Source organism: Rhinolophus sinicus, chromosome 17, assembly GCF_057876585.1.
Source record: "Rhinolophus sinicus isolate RSI-liver-muscle chromosome 17, RSI-T2T, whole genome shotgun sequence".
NCBI lineage: Eukaryota > Metazoa > Chordata > Mammalia > Chiroptera > Rhinolophidae > Rhinolophus > Rhinolophus sinicus.
In genome coordinates, this window is record NC_142517.1 from 100,887,355 (window position 1) to 100,908,419 (window position 21,065).

At 40.1% G+C, this 21,065-nt stretch overlaps 1 protein-coding gene across 1 annotated transcript in view; it reads left to right on the forward strand.

The window, feature by feature from the left end:
• Positions 1-1,682: 1,682 nt before the first annotated feature.
• The window catches only part of ANKUB1 (ankyrin repeat and ubiquitin domain containing 1), a 31,321-nt gene continuing 11,938 nt past the window's right edge, over positions 1,683-21,065 (forward strand). Inside the window, exons 1-3 of the mRNA XM_019748837.3 lie at positions 1,683-2,223; positions 3,765-3,908; positions 16,239-16,455. Coding sequence (XP_019604396.2) covers positions 2,134-2,223; positions 3,765-3,908; positions 16,239-16,455 — 451 coding nt within the window. The 5' untranslated portion in view covers positions 1,683-2,133. The remainder of the gene's footprint in view (positions 2,224-3,764; positions 3,909-16,238; positions 16,456-21,065) is intronic.

The window sequence follows — 21,065 nt, forward strand, 5'->3', positions numbered from 1 at the left end:
ATGCCACTTCCTGTATTGAAAATCCCTGCCTTTCCATTGGATGGCACTTGACAGCAGCATTCACAGTATTTTGTGATCACAATGGAAAGGCTCCATGTCACACATCACTTCTGGTACTGCAATTTCTGTCAAATAAAAACATTACTGTGTGTCCTCATCCACCTTTTTCACCAGATCTGGCACCGTGTGATTTCTGACTCTTCCCCAAAATCAAAGTGGCCATGGAAGGTAAACGTTTTGAATTGATTCTGGACATGAAGGCAGCTACGACAGCGCAACTAAAGACTCACGAAAGAAGACTTCCAGAACTGCTTCAGAAAGTGGCAAGAACGATGGGATAAGTATGTTCAAAGTGACTGGGAGTATTTTGAGACACAATGGCAATGTGTCTTTTACTGTAATGAAGTTTTTTAAATCTTGTTTGATCACACCTCGCAGATGCTGAAAAAGCATTTGACAAAATCCAGCATCCATTTATGATCAAAACTACCAGCAAAGTGGAAATACAGGGAATATACCTCAATATAATGAAGACCAGATATGAGAGAGTGCTCTTAAAGAAAAACTCATAAGGGAGAGAGTTAAACAGGTTTGGCAAGAAGAGAGTGCTTAGGAAAGATGTAGTCTCAGGTAAAGTCCAGCCATGGCCTGATCTACAGGGATCCTTGGTAGAGTTTTCACCTGTTAAGATGAGAAGGTGGGCCTTTTGTAGCCCGTTAGCATTCAGTTATTGAGAGGGGTGCCTAGCTTTCCTGGCAAGGCAGCTCTCATGTACTGAGGGCAATTCTTTAGAGAAGGTGGTGTAGCTATGAGCCTTTAGCAGTCAATAGTCACAGCAGCTGAGGTGTATGGGGCTAGGCAAGACACCAAAACAGCATCAACTACATCCTTTGTTAACATACTTTCTATTAAAATGTTGCCAGCACAAGAAGGTATAATTATGTTGCAACACTTGAAAAATATAATGCAAAAAGAGTTAGCTTTGAAATGAAATCCTTTGCCTTTTTTATGTTTTTCATTTCTTATAGTTGGGAATCAGAAGAGAATCAATCAACAGATTATATATACGGAGCACCTATCATGTGACTCATTGCGCTAAATGCCACTAAAAATAAAAAGAAATGCAGGATGAGAATTCTGTCCTAAAGCAGGAGGAATTTCAGGAAGAAGACAGGATTTACATACTTACATGAAAAAAATGATCAGACATAATAGCATTAAACCAAGTGTATCATACTGGAGATTTCAGAAGAGTCTTAGAATTAAGTTCTAAGTAAAATGCTAACTCTATAAATTTCAGTAATGGTGCTTAACATCTTTGCTCATTTATTGAGTGGGGTTTGAAATATTTTCCACCAACAAGTTTCGGGAAGTTGAAGGAGATAACAATGGTAAATTGTTCTAAATAACATAAAGACAAGGACTAAAAGAAATACCAACTATATTGTGTTGCTGTTGGGCAGATTCCATTATGCAGAGATGAGAAAGCCACAGAATAATTTGCCTACACATTCATCTCCCTGGTGCGAGTGAGTATTGTTCTGCACCCTGTGGCAGGATTAGAAATACCGCTGGGAAACAAGTACACAAAGTTGTTATGGAAACCAGAATGCTTCAGCTCAGAGTTATTTGCAGAGAACTTCCAGGATTATCACATGCAATAAAAGCAACTATGTTTTGCTTCATTCTATGCTAAGCATGCCAATCAAATATCTATTTTGAAGGGTCCTTTAATTAGCTGTACGGAGTGAATACAGAGTCAAGAATCAATGGACGGTGGTCACATCACAAAAGTGTCATTTACTTGTGCCATTTTTGTATGGCATGTTTGACTCTTGTTCACACTTGCCCCAACCATTGTCCAGTTTGCCGGTTTCCGTAATACAGGAACAAGGTAGCTGTTAACTGCTGCCATCAGTAGAGAAATATTTTCTCCAATAGAGCTGCTGTCTGTGTTACCGGATACTGTGATTCCGTGGAACTTGTGTCTTCACATTCTCTCAACTCACCTTTGAATCTAGACAGTAACAGCTGCTTCTGCCAATCATTTTTGTCCTTCATTGCGGATTGGAATTTTTCCAGGTATCCAACAGGATATTTGAAAATAAGTTGTGGTGTTTTGTTTTTGAGAAAATGAGGATTTTCATAGCCTTTGAGGGCTCTTTTGAACCATTTGAAGTTTCAGCAGATGAAACCGTGGAGGCTGTCAAACTGATAATAAAGGTATGTACTTTGTCCCTGAGCCACTAAGGTGTATATTAATTTTAACTATGCAGTGAACTGTACATGGGATAGAGATGATACTATTGGATACATTTTCAGCAAACAGGGAACCAAAACTATTTCAAAACATCATTGTTTACTTGCACAATAGTTTCATAAGAAGATAGTAACTAAGGAGATATCAGACAACAAAGCAAAGTGAGTCAGTATATTCTCAGGAAAATAAAGTTTAACTTCTCTTTATGGAATCTGTGGGCTGTGCATAGGCCATATAGTATTACTGCAGTTTTTCATAAAAGGATAAAAAGAGGACACTTAACTCTAGACTATATAGGTGGAGCGTGCTAGATGGCTTGTTTGGTGAGCAAGCATCTATAAAGAACCAAAGGGGGGGGGGCGGCCAGTTGGCTCAGTTGCTTGGAGCGTAGTGCTCATAAAACCCAGACCGCCGGTTCGATCCCCACATGGGCCACTGTGAGCTGCTCCCTCTACAACTAGATTGAAAACAATGACTTGACTTGAAGCTGATGGGTCCTGGACAAACACACTGTTCCCCAACAAAATTTAAAAATAAAAAACAAACAAACAAACAAAGGATTTTGGAGGTGGAGAGGATTTTAGAGAATTTCTGGGCTACAGCCTCATTATGCATCGTGGGAAAATGAAGCTCAGAGAGGTTCCATCTTACTGAGGATCACAGAGCCAGAATAAGAAATAATTTGGGTGCAATAACTTTCTTATAAATTTCTTACAAATATTCACTCTAAAGTGGAAATTAAGATAAATATTTAGGTCCTGACCATCAAATGGTATTTAACTTGGAAATGGTCCTTTCCACTCGCTAAGGAGCTAAACTATTGAATCATAGTTACATGATATTTAGCAGATCGCTGCAATCACTGAAATCTGTATCTTCTAACACAGAGGCTATTGACCTTTATGTGTCAGGGATCCTTTGACGATCTGGTGAAGCCTCTGGACTCCTCAGAATGTCTTTAAAAGCATAAGATAAAATACATACAAACAACAGAAAACCAGTGACACTGAAACAATTGTCAAACATTAAAAAACAAATGTATTATATAGTGACATGTGGGCTTCTTTATTAACAAGTTAACAAGTTCTCGCAGTATATCTAATAACTATTGTAATTTCAAAGTACCGATCAGTATAATATTTTTAGATATCTGCAGCAACTGTGATGTGCTAGGAAAGTAGCGCTGATTCCTATTGGAGACAAAGTCACAGGCACAGCCAGCTACTACTACTTTAGCTTGTTGCCTACATGCATAATTGAAAGACAACTTCAAATTTATTTAGAATTAATAAAAAGAAGATGTAGTCTTACCCCATCTGAATTCTATCCATAAACTTTGGGAAGGTCTGTAAACTCCAAGTTAAAAATCCTTGTCTAATACTTCTTCCCACTGTCCCAAACAATTTTACAATGCTCAGTGGAAAAATGTAAACACAACACATGACATAGTTGGTCTAGTGATGTAGAGATGTACTGTTTCCATAATGAGCTATTGGTGTTTCAGGATTATTTCCACATTCCTCTCTCTGAAGACAAACAAGGCAGGCGTTATCTGGAGCTGCTGTATGCTGGGGCTGCGCTCAAGGACAGCTGGAGTCTTGCTGATGTTGGAATATCTTTTGGTTCAACTCTCAGATGCTTTGTTAAGGTATGATGATCAGAATAACATTTGTGTGTGATGTCTATTTCATTTTCAATGAAGTTGTGTATAACTCAACGAGAGTAAATTCATAACTTCAGAAGAGGTTTTCTCTTCTTGCCTTCTTCTCCCTTCTAATTGTACAGTTGGTCTTTCAGACAGTTTGTGCTGTGAGGGCCAGTAATGGGTGGAGGTAGCATACCATTCCCCTCATTTATGCCTTGTCTCCCTGCCCTCCCCCATCTAATTTGTTGCCCGCCCCAAACAGTCATCACAGAGCAACCTGCAAACCAACGTGGGAGCCACACCAAGAAGATGATCTGGAATTTTGATGTGGGTGGGAAAATATTAGGCGACTTCCATGGGTCCACAGTGGATTAGAGGCAGTGAGGTGAGGAAAGGGAGGCGATTCTCGGTAACAATAAGCAGGAAGGGGCAGATTCTACATGTAAATCCAGCCAGAGTAACCATTCATAAATTAAATGTATGAATGACAGAGATAGTCTTTTCCATGTACAGGGTCCTTAATCTGTGGTGCTTAATTTGTGGTCTACAGATGGGCTTTAAGAACTTTACAAAACCCTAAAATCTTAATATATGCGAAATTATGTACCTGTAGATTTTCTGGGTGGAGGACCTTTAACTTTTGACAATTTCTTAAAGAGATAGGTGGCCGAAACTTGAAGAGCTGCTGCCTAGGGCAGAAATATTATTCAATACTAGTTCTTTACCCCATATGAGAACATGAGCAGCAAGGAACTTAGTAAAGTATGTATTCTCTGCTAAACGAGGCACTAATTTTTTAATATTTAGCATTAGCATTAAAAAATTTTTATGGTAGCCAAAGCTCACTCTTTTTGTTTTAATATGTTTTACTGATTGACTAAGTTGGAAGTCCATATTTAAAAGGAATACTCTAAAATATTTACTATTTAGTAGTAAAGACAAGTCACAAAAAAATAAGCATTGTATGATCCTGTTTATATAAACCAAAAGGCCTTATTTATACATGTGTCTTTATTATTTTATAAGCTTTTATTCATTTATTCATTTTTATACTATTAAATATGTTTAATATCAAAAAGGGAAATAAAAAACACTCTGATTTCTTCCTTTCTCTCTCTGACACTCAGAAAATTGTAACGTAATACTTTTTTAAGCAGACAAAATTCCATGTCATTTCTTCAATGTTTTTTCTTAAGTCCTTAAATATATTTATAGACTGTGGTTTTGGTACTCTATAGGATAACCCTCTAAAATTTTCTGGAATTATCCAGTGACAATAATGATATTCAAGACATTTCTGTGGTATGCTTAGTTGGAGACAGTGGTATAAGTTCATTACTAATATTTGAGATAGCTGGAGAAATTCGATTGAACCATGGCTATTCAGAAATATGAAGTGTGTTGACAATATGAATAGGATACTGTTATTTAACTAAGCACTGACTTTATTTTTCTTATTTAAAAATTTAAAAATTTTATTTATTTTTGACTAGGTAGGACATTCACACTGTGCTCAATTCAAAAGATATCATAGAAAAGGATATACACAGTAAGGAGTCTCCTTCTTACCTCTGGTTCCCAGTTTTTCTCCCCAGAGACAACCTATGTTCCCAGTTTTACTTATACAAATATTTCATTCTGCCAATAAGCATCATCCATCACAGTGATGCAAGCTGCTAACCCTTCCCTGAAGCTTAAACTGCTAATGAAAAAAACAGCGTAGAGGTAAAGGGTTTATTCAAGGGAGGCAGGATATAACTAAGTAAGGACTGACCAACACATAGGGTTTGATTAAGAACTCTCAAGTTCCTGGAAATCTTACTGATCTTACTCTTCATCTTCACTAGCAGAATCACATTTAGAGAATTTTTTATCACTGGGTCTGCGAAATAAAATACTATCTTGAATCTGAAGGAAGAGAATTACATGCGAAAGTCATAAATATGGGTTCTATCCTAACTTAACTCCTGTTTACATCAGACGATAAAACAGTCCTATTCCAAAAATCCATACTGTTTCCTGTGTATATATGCTAACAGTCCAAAATGGACTCGCAACAACAAAAATACTTCATGAAAATATCCCACGCCACAAAGAATGCAGTCATGCCAGCTCTGCGCTGTTTGATCTATCTTATGTAACCAAGGGCTGCAATCTAAGTCATATTATTACTTTATTGCATAGTTAGATATGTACAAATTTAAGTAGTATCTTTCCTATGTTACTTCATACAATTAGTTTTACCTTCAGAAAGTCTAGGAAAAAAAAAAAAAAAGAAAGAAAGTCTAGGAACGCTAGAGTCTCTTAATTTATTTTAGCACAACTTAGAAATACCAAGATGTGACCCAAACACTTTTGCAAAGTTTAAAAATTTGGCAAATAAGCAATTTTTCTTTTTAAAAAGTTACAAGTAGATATGAAATAACTCTAAACTATTTGGGTTTTTTTTATTGTGTTTATATTTGTGTGTGGATTTTTTGCTTGTGTGAAAAGAGGGAAAGACATTAGCTTAAATTAAGAGGTGATCTACTCTTAAATACATGTTTAAAATAGTCAGTACATTTTTCAATTTCCCTGCATATTACACCTTCCCCTTTAATAGTAATGTAGACACACTTGGAAAAGTGAATGGGGGTGGGGGGGCGTGATGTAAGAACAGTGGGGAAAGAACACTGCATTAATTTTTCTTTCTTTGGGGAAAAAATGCTGTAGGAACCGTAAGAAATATGGTCTACGGCATACATCTCCATGTCAGTTAACACAGGAGTCAGCCCAGCCCCTCGCTGTGGATGCTGGACAGTAACTGAGTTCCTGGAAACCATGGCATGAGGTGTTGCCAAGGCCTAGGTGATGGTCCAGCATGCAGAGGTGCTGCTGAATTAGCCTCCTTCATTCTGTTGTCACCCAGTAGCTGGAATAGTGCCTGGTACATAGCAGACTCTTCATCAATATGTGTTGAATAGATGAGGATGATTATTATATAACAAGGGACATTTATGAGGTTTCGGTGTCTATGAAGACATCTCAGCTTGAATTCATTCAGTTCAGCAAAAACAAACATTATTTCCTCTTTTGTCTACTCTAGAAGGTTGGGGCAAGTTTCTGCTTATTTGGTGCTGCAACTCCAAAATAGCGAAATAGAAAAAAGCAGAACTTGAAAAAAAATAGAGCAGTGTTCAAAATTTGTATTGACTTCTGCTTTCTTTCTGTCTGTTTCTCCTTAATTTTTCCTATTTTAATGCACATGTATGTATTTACAATGAATTGCATTTAGTTTTTGAAGATGAAAGTGGAATTATTCCCATGAACTAGATCTATGTATTTGTTTTTATTGAAAAATAAGACACTGCACGTACTACCTACCATGGTATCTTGGTTTGTTTGTAAAGGGGAAAATCTAATTTTGTATGTGTCCAAGTGATTTGTGTATATATTGTTTACTTAATAGCATCTGACTTCCTCGGGTATAACTACCAGTGCTCCCTCATTCAGAATATTTAGGGAGGGGTATCATATATATATATAGAGAGAGAGAGAGATACCTTCTCTTATGTAGATAAGGTGAGTGAGTAAATTGCTGTTAATCAGCACCAACCTGCTCCTTATAATCAACGTGAGGAAGTGTCTCCAACTGGTGTGCCTTACTAGAACTTAAAATGGGTTTTTCCACAAACACAAGGTTTATAAAATGGTGGAGATATACATATATATAGATATAGATATAGATATAGATATAGATATAGATATAGATATAGATATCTACATATATCTCTATCTATCTATCTATCTATCTATCTATCTATCTATCTATCTATCTATCTATATGTAGAGAGAGGGAGAGAGAGAGTTAAAAAAGTGCAAGGAAAACTATGTTCCAGATACATTTTGAATTGAATGGCCTGGGAAGCTCCCAGGTGCTAACATAAAAACAAAGGGGAAAATCTAACAAGCTCTGTAGGTGCTAATTTTCTTGAGACTTAAGAAACTAGCTTCATTAATATTTTCTTCCTTGCACTTTTGATTTTCATCTAAAGCTTGCCAGGTATTCTGAAATTCTCCCTTGTATTACTTGTTTCAGAGCTATATGTACACCTAGGTTACAGATGTTTATTTTTACATATATAGAGAGATATATGTTTACTCACATTTTAAGTAGTACCTTTCAAACTTATTTCTCTAGCTAGTTAGCCGAGAAACTTGGGCCTTTGCTACCTTGTAAATTACCCATTTAATTTTAAACATAAATGTGTACCCTTCTCAAGGGCTAAAGGGAAATCAGAGCAATCATAAAATAAATCAGGAACAGCTATTACATAAGATACCATTTTTCTCTTTTTCTGTCTTTGCATAGGAATTTCTTCCTGCCCATAGATATGACATGGGTTGATGCTTGCCTTAATGGAGCCGTAGGAAAGCATGAGCATGGTGAAAGGGAAAGGAGGAAGCCTAAGTCCTTTCCGTTTTCACTGAGAGGATTTATGGGAGCCCTTGAGGAAGCCTGTTCCAAGCGCTCAGACTCTGTGGGCAGCTCATTGCAGGACGGCTTATGCTCATTGCGGGACGGCTTATGCTCAGTGGAGGAGAGCCTGAACCGGCTCCCAGGGGCTGAGTCACTGAAAGGGACACTAGATCAAAGCACTGCAGCCTACACTTCCATCCATAACGTTATTCCTTAGAGGCTCTATCAAAGAAATGTGCATATTGACCATATTATGGCAAAGTGTTATCTGGGAGGTGGGGGATGAATTTAATGCATTATAATAAGCCGGAAGCAGGGAGGGGCCCCTGGAGAAACCAGAGACAGAATTTTGATGGGAGAAAAGGGGGAGGGGTACAGGGGAAGGACTGGAGAGCAGTGACTGGCTGGAGCCCCTCTGAGGGCCAGATCCAGCTTCTCAGCTTTGCTCAAGGCCCCTCTGGAGAGGCAGGGCTTACCCCGTCACTCAGGGGCAGCTCCCATCTACCAAGCCAACGCTGGGCATGGAAGAAAGCCGTGACTGACCTGAATCCACTAAAGGGGAAGTGAAGCCATTTTTTTGTTAGAAAAGTGAAAATGTTAGTAATCTTTTCCTCCCCACCCTGTTCCCATTTTCCATGTTGGCCGTGTTTTCCGTTTTGGTTTGGCTTGATTTAACTATTGTTAATAGAAGGATTAATACTTTCCCCAAACTTTCCTTCTTAACTCTATTTCAGACATTTCTGTTCCGCTTGCTTTCCTATTTAGATTACAAAATAAAAGGAACAAAGAACACTTTAATATTTAGTACTTTTTAAAATAATAAATGTAAATGCACATGGTATTTTTTTTTTTTTTCAGGGCAGCAGATTTTTTTATTCTGTAAAGGTCAGATAGTACACATCTTAGGCTTTGTGGGCCGTTTGTTGTATATCTTCTCCGTTATACATCTTTTTTTTTTTAAATTTTATATTATTAAATTTATTGGAGTGACAATTGTTAGTAAAATTACATAGATTTCAGGTGTACAATTCTGTATTACATCATCTATAAATCCCATTGTGTGTTCATCACCCAGAGTCAGTTCTCCTTCCATCACCATATATTTGATCCCCCTTACCCTCATCTCCCACCCGCCACCCCCCTTACCCTCTGGTAACTACTAAACTATTGTCTGTGTCTATGAGTTTCTGTTTCTCATTTGTTTGTCTTGTTCTTTTGTTGTTTTTGGTTTATATACCACATATCAGTGAAATCACATGGTTCTCTGCTTTTTCTGTCTGACTTATTTCACTCAGCATTACACTCTCAAGATCCATCCATGTTGTCACAAATGTTCCTGTATCATCTTTTCTTACCGCCGAATAGTATTCCATTGTGTATATATACCACAGCTTCTTTATCCATTCATCTATCGAAGGACATTTTGGTTGTTTCCATGTCTTGGCCACCGTAAACAAAGCTGCAATGAACATTGGAGCACACGTGTCTTTATCTCTAAATGTTTTCAGATTTTTTGGGTAGATACCCAGGAGAGGGATTGCTGGGTCATATGGCAATTCTATTCGTAATTTTTTGAGGAACCTCCACACTGCCTTGCATAACGGCTGCACCAGTCTGCATTCCCACCAACAGTGTATGAGGGTTCCTTTTTCTCCACAGCCTCTCCAACATTTGTTATTATTTGTCTTGTTGATGATAGCCATTCTGACTGGGGTGAGGTGATATCTCATTGTGGTTTTGATTTGCATTTCTCTGATGATTAGTGATGTTGAGCATTTTTTCATATGTCTATTTGCCATTTGTATGTCCTCTTTGGAGAAATGTCTCTTCAAGTCCTCTGCCCATTTTTCAATTGGGTTGTTTGTATTTTTGTTGTTGAGTTGCATGAGTTCCTGGATACTAGCCCCTTATTGGAGGCACTGTTTGCAAAAATCTTCTCCCATTCAGTTGGTGGCCTCTTTATTTTGTCAATGGTTTCTTTTGCTGTGCAGAAGCTTTTAAGTTTCATATAGTCCCATTCGTTTATTTTAGCTTTTACTTCCATTGCCTTTGGAGTCAAGTTCATAAAATGCTCTTTGAACCCAAGGTCCATAAGTTTAGTACCTATGTTTTCTTCTATGCAGTTTATTGTGTCAGGTCTTATGCTTAAGTCTTTGATCCATTTTGAATTAACTTTGGTACATGGTGACAAATAGCAGTCCAGTTTCATTCTTTTGCACGTGGCTATCCAATTCTCCCAGCACCATTTATTGAAGAGGCTGTCTTTGCTCCATTGTATGTTTTTAGCTTCTTTGTCAAAAATTATCTGTCCATATTTATGTGGTTTTATTTCTGGGTTCTCAATTCTATTCCATTGGTCTATGTGTCTATTTTTCTGCCAATACCATGCTGTTTTGATTATTGTAGCCCTGTAGTACAAGCCAAAGTCAGGAAGTGTGATACTTCCATTATTGTTCTTTTTTCCTAAGATTGCTTTGGCTATTCGGGGTCTTTTGTGGTTCCAAACAAATCTGATGATTTTTTGTTCTATTTCTTTAAAATATGCCATTGGGATTTTGATGGGGATTGCATTGAATCTGTATATTGCTTTGGGTAATATGGCCATTTTAACTATGTTGATTCTCCCAATCCATGAGCACGGAATGTCTTTCCATTTCTTTGTGTCTTCTTCAATTTCTTTCAAAAATGTCTTATAGTTTTCAGCATATAGGTCTTTCACATCCTTGGTTAAGTTTATTCCTAGGTATTTTATTCTTTTTGCTGCAATTGGAAAAGGAGTTGTTTTTTGTATTTCTTTTTCTGAGATTTCATTGTTAGTATATAGGAAGGCAATGGACTTTTGTGCGTTGATTTTGTAGCCGGCAACTTTACTGTATTCGTTGATTGTTTCTAATAGCTTTTTGGTGGAGTCTTTAGGGTTTTCTATATATAGCATCATGTCATCTGCAAAGAGTGATAATTTAACTTCTTCATTCCCAATTTGGATGCCTTTTATTTCTTTCTCTTGCCTGATTGCTCTGGCAAGGACTTCCAACACTATGTTGAAAAGCAGAGGTGATAAGGGGACATCCCTGTCGTGTTCCTGAACGTAGAGCAAAGGGCTTCAGTTTTTCTCCATTAATTATGAGATTAGCAGAGGGCTTGTCATATATGGCCTTTATTATGTTAAGGTATTTTCCTTCTACACCTATTTTACTAAGTGTTTTAGTCATAAATGGATGTTGTATCTTGTCAAATGCTTTTTCTGCATCAGTTGATATAATCATATGATTTTTGTCCTTTATTTTGTTTATGTGATGTATCACATTGATGGATTTGCAGATGTTGAACCATCCTTGTGCCCCGGGGTTGAACCCCACTTGGTCGTGATGAATAATCTTTTTAATGCATTGTTGTATTCGATTTGCTAGAATTTTATTTAGGATTTTTGCATCGGTATTCATTAGAGATATTGGTCTGTAGTTTTCTTTTTTTGTGCTGTCCTTACCAGGTTTTGGTATCAGGGTAATGTTGGCCTCATAAAATGAGTTAGGGAGTACTGTCTCTTCTTCAATTTTTTGGAAGAGTTTGTGCAGAATTGGTATTAGATCCTCTTTGAAGGTTTGGTAGAATTCACTAGTGAAGCCATCTGGTCCCGGACTTTTGCTTTTGGGAAGGTTTTGGATGACTGATTCAATTTCGTTACTGGTGATCGGTCTGTTTAGATTTTCCAGTTCTTCATGGTTCAGCCTTGGAAGGCTATATGTTTCTAAGAACTTGTCCATTTCTTCTAGGTTGTTGAATTTGGTGGCATATAGTCCTTCACAGTATTCTTGGATGATCCTTTGTATTTCTGTGGTGTCCGTGATAACTTCCCCTTTTACGTTTCTGATTTTGTTAATCAGTGTCTTCTCTCTTTTTATCTTAGTAAGTCTAGCCAAGGGTTTGTCAATTTTGTTAATCTTTTCAAAGAACCAGCTCTTTGTCACATTAATTTTTTCTATTGTCTTTTTGTTCTCTATTTCATTTAGTTCAGCTCTGATTTTTGTTATTTCCTTTCTTCTGCTGACCTTGGGTTTCACTTGTTCTTCTTTTTCTAGTTCTTTAAGGTGTAACATGAGGTTATTTATTTGGGAGTTTTCTTGTTTCTTGAGATAGGCCTGTAATGAGATAAATTTCCCTCTTAAAACTGCTTACGCTGCATCCCAAAAATTTTGGTAGGATGTATTTTCATTGTCATTTGTTTCTATGTATCTTTTGATCTCTCCTCTAATTTCTTCTTTGACCCAGTCCTTCTTTAAAAGTATGTTGTTTAATCTCCATGTATTTGTTTTGTTTTTTCCCGCTTTCTTTTTACAGTTGGTATCCAATTTCAAAGCCTTGTGATCAGAGACTATGCATGGTATGATTTCAATCTTCTTAAATTTGTTGAGACTGATTTTATGTCCCAATATATGGTCTATCCTTGAGAATGTTCCGTGTACACTAGAAAAGAATGTATAGTCTGATGTTTTAGGATGAAGTGCTCTATAAATGTCAATTATGTCCATTTCATCTAATGTGTCATTTAGGGCTACTATTTTGTTATTTATTTTCTGTTTGGATGATCTATCCATAGCTGTCAATGATGTATTTAAGTCCCCTAGTATAATTGTGTTTTGGTCAATTTCTCCCTTTAGTTCTGTTAGTAGTTGCTTGGTGTATTTCGGTGCTCCCTGATTGGGGGCATAAATATTGATGACTGTTATGTCTTCTTGTTGTACAGTCCCCTTCACCATTATGAAATGTCCATCTTTGTCTCTTGTTATCTTTTTCACCTTGAAGTCTGTTTCATCTGATATCATTATGGCTACACCTGATTTTCTCTGGATACCATTTGCTTGGGGTGTCAATTTCCACCCTTTCACTTTGAGTCTATGCTTGTCCTTGTAGCTGAGATGTGTCTCTTGGAGACAGCATATGGTTGGGTTTAGTTTTTTGATCCAATCTGCTACTCTGTGCCTTTTTATTGGTGAGTTCAGTCCATTTACATTTAGGGTGATTATTGATATGTGAGGATTTCCTGTCATTCTGTCTTTAGTTTTCTGGTAAGGCTGTGTCTCCATTGTTTCTTTGCCTTTTTGTTGTTGTCTATTATTTCTGTGTGGTGGTATTCTATGATGTTTCCCTCTGTTTCTTCTTTTATTTCAGTATATATTTCAGTTCTGGATTTATTTTGAGTGGTTACCCTTAAGTTTATGTAAAAGAAAGTTTGATATTTAGAGTATTTCATTTTCTTCAGCACGCTTACTTTCTCCATTCTCATATTCTGGTTCAGGCCTTTACTCTCCCCCTTTTTGAGTTTTGGTTGCCACAAATTGTCCCTGTTGATGGTGGTCGAATAGCCTCCTTTAGTATTTCTTGTAGAGCAGGTCGTGTATTAGAAAATTCCCTCAGCTTCTGTATGTCTGGAAAGGTCTTTATTCCTCCTTCATATCTAAAGGATATCTTTGCTGGATATATTATTCTTGGCTCATGATTTCTCTCTTTCAATAGTTTGAATATTTGGTTCCACTCCCTCCTGGCTTGTAGAGTTTCTGCTGAAAAATCTGATGATAATCTAATGGGCTTTCCTTTGTAAGTTACCAACTTCTTTTCCCTGGCTGCCTTGAGGATTCTTTCTTTGTTGTTGATTTTAGACAGCTTCAATACAATGTGCCTTGGAGAAGGCCTGTTGGGATTGAGGTAACTAGGTGTTCTATTTGCTTCTTAGATTCGAGGGTCCAGTTCTGTCCACAAATTTGGGAAGTTCTCATCGACAATTTGTTTGAATATATTCTCTGTTCCCTTCTCTCTTTCTTCTCCTTCTGGTATGCCCATTATTCTTATATTGCTCTTTCTGATGGAGTCAGAAAGTTCTTGTAGAGTTCTTTCATTTCTTTTAAGTCTCAAGTCTCTTTCTTCTTCTATCTGTGTCATTTCCAGGTTTCTATCTTCAATGTCACTGATTCTTTCCTCCATCTGGTCAACTCTACTACCTAAGCTGGTTATTTCATTCTTAATTTCTTCTATTGAGTTCTTAATCTCCAGAAATTCTATTTGGTTCTTTTTAAAAATTTCAATCTCTTTCGTGAAATGCTCATGCTGTTCTTTGATTGAGTTTCTGAGTTCATTTAACTGCCTATCTGTGTTTTCTTGTATCTCGTTGAGTTTTTTCAGAACTGCAATCTTGAATTCTCTGTCATTTAAGTCACATATTTCTGTATCTTTAAGTGCCTTCTCTGGAGATTTTTCACTTTCTTTCTGAGCTATCTTGTTGCCTTGGTTATTCATGGCGATTACTGGTTTACTATTTCTCTTCCTAGACTACAGGAAGTGACTTCTGCAACAGGTTGATAGGAAGAGGTCTTTCTTTTGTTTTCCAGTACTTGTTGGTAGAATGTCTTATTATTTCTCCAACTGCAGTTTATTTTTCTTCTCCCACACGGTAGTGCTGTTTTCTCAGCACTATTCCTGCTTCTCATACAATGGGGGGATTCCGTGGGAGACTGGCTTCTCCTCTGTTAATAGTTCATCTAGGTCACAGGGTGCAGTGTCCCGGTGGGTATGCGGAGAGCTTTTGATATTCCAAAGCTCTTCCAGCTCCTGATTCAGAGCCCGTATGCTTTAGCAGTTCTGTTTACTCCTGCAGGGATCCGCCCAGATAGGTGGGGTCAGGGGCGGGGTAAGTTGTGAGAGGTGGCCCAGAGCAATGGCAGCGACCACCACCACAGCCGGTCCTGCTTCCACTGGTCTCTCCCCTTTGCTGGAACTAGTTGGGCTGTGAATTTGTGTCTGCGGTCCACAGTTCTCAAAACAGCAAATTTTCTGTTGTTTTGATCTGACACTGCCACTGTTATGTTTCTAGCCCCGGGCAGGTGGGGGCGGGGCGAGCTCTGGGAGGGGAGGGAGGGGGCGGCTAGTCTCAGTGCCTAAGGCTCCGTTCTCTGCTCGGCAGTGCGGGCTTAAACCACCGTTTTCAGCCTTCTTCCCTCAGTCTTTTCTCCGAGGTCTCTGCCGTGATCGTTGGGTTCAGCCGTGTTATATGCTGTTCCCTCAGCCCTGTGGAGCTCTGGCGGAGCCCTAGCAGTCCGAGTTCTTCCCTCTCCCGCAGCTGCGGTAGTTCCGGGAAGCAGCGAGCTCGGCGCACTGAGCTGGGTCTGCATCCTGCGCCCGCGCGGCTCCGTCTCCGCGCGCTTCTCCCTTTCCTCCTCCCTCCACTTGTGCGAATCTCCCACCTGTAGGTGATTTCAGTCGGTAGTGGGCCTCTTTGTGTTGCCTGTCTGCTGTGCAGGGAGTCCTTTGTGGAGTTTTTGTTGTTCGATTCTTTGTAAATTCCAGGGGAGCTTTACAGTCCACATGGTTATTTTTTAAAAAGATCAAATGATACAGACAAGTAAGAGCATACAATGATAAGCAAAAGTCCCCTCCCACCCGGATATCAATTCCACTCTCCAGAGATAACCTCACAGAAAGCATTCTTTAAAATTGAAAGTTTAGAATCCATAGTATTTCCAAATGAAAGTGCAGGGTGATGGAGGAGTTGTTTCAAAACTAACACCCCCACCCCAAGCGCAGTGCTGATATAAATGATCAGCACTCTTGTGTGTTTGGGTCTGGAGACTAAGAAGTAAGAAGGATCTCGAAGCCCTGCCAGGTCTCCTTCACTTTACTGGAAGCAGGAGAACTCATTCATGTCCTCAGATGGAAGAGCCAGACTCAGGCCAGAAGTCAGGGGACGTACCTGGCCTTTGCTTTCGTCCTGAGCACCCATGTGTGGGAGCTAGAGGCAATCAGAGCCACCCTCCGAAAGGTTTGTCCCTGTCCCAATCTCCAGATGATGCTTATTTGAGTCGCCTCCTTTTCTCGCCTCCTAGGAAGAAGATAAGCCCACTCTCTATGTGTTCAACGCAGTGACCCAAGAGACGATGCCAATACTGGAGAGCGCTTCCCTTCTTGGTAAAAAAGTGTCTCAGCTGAGAACACTGATAGCTCTGAGATGCGGCTTCCCTGTGAGTGTCTTCTGTCTCCGGACCCCAAGGGGCTTGGAGATGTACGACTGCAACACCCTCAGTGACTACCAGACTGACACGGGTACTGTACTGCTCACTACACTCGATACCAGCTGCTACTCAGCACTAGGGTCTTTTATTTGGATTAAAGGTCATTGGTGAACTCAGAGAGAACATTTTTAATGAAGTGGAGGGAGACAGGAAGATCACAGGGATTAAGAAGACAAATAATAAAGGGATTAGGAGATTTTTTTGGTGTGGTAGGATACTTAATGACTAACTTATCAAGAACTGATCAAAGCTAAAAGCCCCTAATATTTGCGATTTTGTGACTTGCAGTTTAGTGGCACATCATATAGGCGCGCGCGCGCGCGCGCGTGTGCGCGCGCACACACACACACACACACACACACACACTTTTCTTGTATCGACCTATATGAGATAGATGTTTATTTTAGCCCATCTCTAGTTCCTAAATCTCTATCCTGGCCCCTACTTTCCTCCTGCTTACCTATGTGTTTGTCTGCTTGTTGTTCGGTCTATGTTTTATATATGCTCATAAACTGACACTAATCCTTTCTGGAACAAGGTGTGCCTAAACAAATGAGGGAATGAATGAATGCCTTTCCTTTACAGGATTGTGCCCTTGGTTCTTTTCACTGTAAATGTTTCATGGCGTGTATTGATGGTAAGCCCGAACACACTGCAGCATAGTAAACTAAAAACACCGCAAATCACTTAAGTCAGGAGATAAAATAAATGCACTTAGAACAGTATTTAAAGTCCTTTGTTTCCAGTGCTACCCATAGGAATCACACATTTTATAAGAAAGTTTAAGTACAGTAAGAAGCTTTAGAGAAACTAAATCTATTCTGTCAAAGATGATCCATATTTTGGAAAATGTTTATCAAGGCATTTCTACAGAAATCTGCGAACCACTACTTGGTCTCTACAGAATACCATAATTCTCCAGCAAAAATGACCTCTCTTAGCTGAGGCCAGATTTGCGGGGGTGGAGGCAGGTGAGCGGGGTGAGGCAACAGTGCAGATCAAGCTCTGTGAGCAAACAAGCGCGGCAAACAGGAATCAACCCACATAGGAACGTAAGGCCAAGGTCAAGAAATACAAAACCAAAGTAGAAAGTAACAGAGGAACAGCCCCATTTCAGGATTACAGGTTATAATGTAGAACAACCAGAAAGAGAACAATCAGCAGAGAGAACATATACCTGGGTGTGTAGCGTGTCCACCTGTGGAGTGGAGGCAAGAAGGGAAAGAGACAGAAGCAGAAAGAAAAGACAGAGAAAGGCAACTGAAAGGAGGAGGCTTTCTAGGCACTAGGAAGTGTCATAAATTCCAGGCCAAATTCTACTCCCAGCGTGCTACGTAACTTTAGGCAATTCCCCCATATCTTTGGGCTTCACCTTCCTAGTCTATAAAAAGGGGCAACTGAGTGGGCTGTCTTTTAGGATCTTTTTAGCTTCAATATTCTGTGACTAAGATTACTGGTGTTACAACATCCCAGCCAACAAAAGTAAGCACGTTAGAAGCTCTGTATGCCTCCAAAATGCTAATGAGGTCTCCCTCCCTCCCTCCTTCCCTGCAAGCATTTATTATGAATCTACTATGTGTCCGAGCCTGAGATATGTATGGATAAGCCAAGTCACACATGCACCCCAGCCCCTATTGCCAAGGCCATCATGTTGATTCAAAGGCAGTGAACTCATAGCTTGTCCAGTGACATCAGCTATCACAGCTGAGCCAACTAGATTCTTGTTTGGAGACAAGTACGACGCAGAGAACAGGAACATGGGCACAGGAGCCAGACTGCCAAGGGCCAACGCCTAGTTCCACTACATACTGGGTATGTAAACCCTGGGCAAGTTACTTAATCCCATAATGCCTCAGTGTCTTCAGATGTCAAATGGAGATAATAATACAACCTATCACTTAGGGCTGTTGTGAATTTTAAGTTAGCTTATTCACGTAAAGTACTTAGAACAATGCAGAGCATATAATAAGCATTCAATGAATATTAGCCATTCATATTCCATATATTATTATTCTTCATTATTATTGGTCTTGTAAATTCAATTTGGAAAATGCAGAGAGACAGAACTGATTATCCGTAGGGGCAGAAATGAAAGATGTCATGTTGGATCATGGCAAAGCAATGTTGCAGGCATGCCAAAGCGGTGATAGGACAGAAACTGTAAGCAGGGCAGCCTGTCAGCAGAGAAAGGGGAAAGACATACAAAGAGACATAGAGGGCATGAAAGAGATTCTGGAGCCTTGATTCCTAATGCGCACCATTTCCGGTCATTATCTCAGGAGAATAAATCCATTTTCTTGAGGCCTCCTTGCATCCCAGGAACATAACTAAAACTGAGCCCACAGACTGGATAAGACATGGTGCTTGGTCTCAAAGAGTTCTCTATTAGTGTTTTCAAACTGGCAATTGCAGAGCAGAAATGTATGTTCAATGACGAAGAGTTTCAAAGTATGTTATGGCAGCCAGTTGCGCAGTCCTGGAACCTATTTGGAGAAATGAGAGGCTGGTGTAGTCAGGGAGGGATTCCTGGAAAAGATGATGCTAGTGTTGCATCATAAGCTATTGGTAGGAGGGGGTGGGGAAGGAGTCAGAAGAATTCAGACAGAAGGGGCAGTAAAGAAGAAGCCCCAAGGCCAGAAATAGCCTGGTGTGCATACAGAAGTGCCAGCGGGCTGGCCTACTACAGGTCAGGAGGGCAGCATGTGCCCAGAATGGATTTGGGGAGTGGGGCAGAACTTCATTCAACAAACATTTACCAAACATTCTATATTAGCCAGGCACCATTGAGAAAGCAGGCATAGAGCTATGAGCAAGAGTAGCAAGGTTCCTACACTCCTGAAGCTTGCATTTCAGTGCAGTAGGCAAGCATCATAAAGTTAACAGAAAAATATCAAATTTCCAGTGGCTCAGGTGGTTGGAGCACCGTGCTCTTAACGCCAAGGTCGCCAGTTCGATTCCCACATAGGCCAGTGAGCCCCGCCCTCTATAGCTAAGACTGTGAACAACAGCTTTCCCTGGAGCTGGGCTGCTGTGGGCAGCCGGAGGTTGGCATGAGCTGCTCCAGGCTGCCGTGAGCTGCCGTGAGCGGCGGACCGAGTGCCTCAGCTGAGGGGAATGCAAGGCTCATAATACCAGCTTGGGCCAGGGAGCTGTGTCCTACACAATTAGACTAAGAAACAACGGCTTGAACCAGAGGTGGGGGGGGGGGGGGGGGACGACGCGAAGAAAGATGGGGGACGAAAAATATCAAAATTTAAATAGAAATAAGAACTATGAAGTAAAACAAACAGGATAAGGGGACAGAATGCTGTGGTAAGGCAGGGAAGGCTATTTTAGATAGCTAGAAATGGGGAAAGGAGATGACATTTGAGCAGAGACCTGAATAAAGGGAGGGAGGGAGAGGTTGTCGGGAGCTTCTCCAAGTAGATTTAGGTGAGAGATTACCTTGGATTACCTGAAATAGGATGGAGCTGGTTGAGATGGATGCAAGGAAACAGAGTTCTTAAGCATTTCTGGGATAAATTGTCAGGCTTCAGCGACTGTACAGATGTAGGGCATGAGAAAAAGGGAAGGATAAAGAGCCACTCGCAATTTCTAGCTTAGGTAGCAGGAAGCTAGTGGCACAACAAACTGAGACACAGAACACAGGAGGAAGAGCAGGCTGGGGATGAAAGGTGATGGGATATCTTAGAACAATATGACAGTAGCGCAGTGCCCTGGGTGGCAAGATCCCCACCAGGGGGAATCTGCAGCTGCAGCAGAGGCCTGGGCTGGAGATTTGGACTTGGCCGTGAGTAGCACATGGCGGACAGTGAAGCTATGCATGTCACTACGAGTGCCTGTTAGTCAGCCAACTGGTGTTTAATGAGCACTTACCAAGTGTCAGGCTGTGTAGCGAGTCCTGAAGGAGCCTTTCTTTTTATTGAGGGCATGAAAAACAATCTCTACATAAGTAAAATGATTTCAAGTACTGATTATAGGGGCTATGGAGAAGCTAAAATAAGGTCATGGGATAAAGCTTATGGAGCGGAGGAGGCAGTGGTGGCAGACGTCACTTTAGCTATAATGGCAAGAAGGTCCTCTGAGAGCACATGGTGCTTGAGTTGAAAGCAAACTAAGAAGGACACTCCCCTGTGAAAATCTGGATAAGGGCCCTTTGAAGCAAAAGAAATTGTAAGTCTTTAGGTCCTGAGATGGGAGTGGACACGGTGTGCCTCCAGGACAGGTGAAAGGTCAGAGTGCCCTGGAACAAGATGAGAAGGGTGAGGCAGGGCCAGATGGGGCTTCATCCAGGGAAACATGTAGAGCGAGCAGATTAGGAGGCTGGGGAAAGATTCCTGGAAAACCCTGCCTGAGGAACAAGGCGAGTGTGGTGTCACGGGATCGAAAGAGGGTAAACTTTTGCGGAGCAAGTGATAAATCCTCCAGCAGCGATGGACATTCATACCACAGGGTGAAAGACAGAACAGAAGCCCACCCAATTCCACCCACAGCCCACTCATAAGCCAAAGGCCCAAGAAGCAAGCCCACTGTCCTGCCACAGTTTCTTTAGTTTCAGCTAACAAAACATAACAGCTATCGTTTACAAGGTGATGTATACATCATTGTGGAATCAATATCCACAGGGCTGTTTTAAGATGA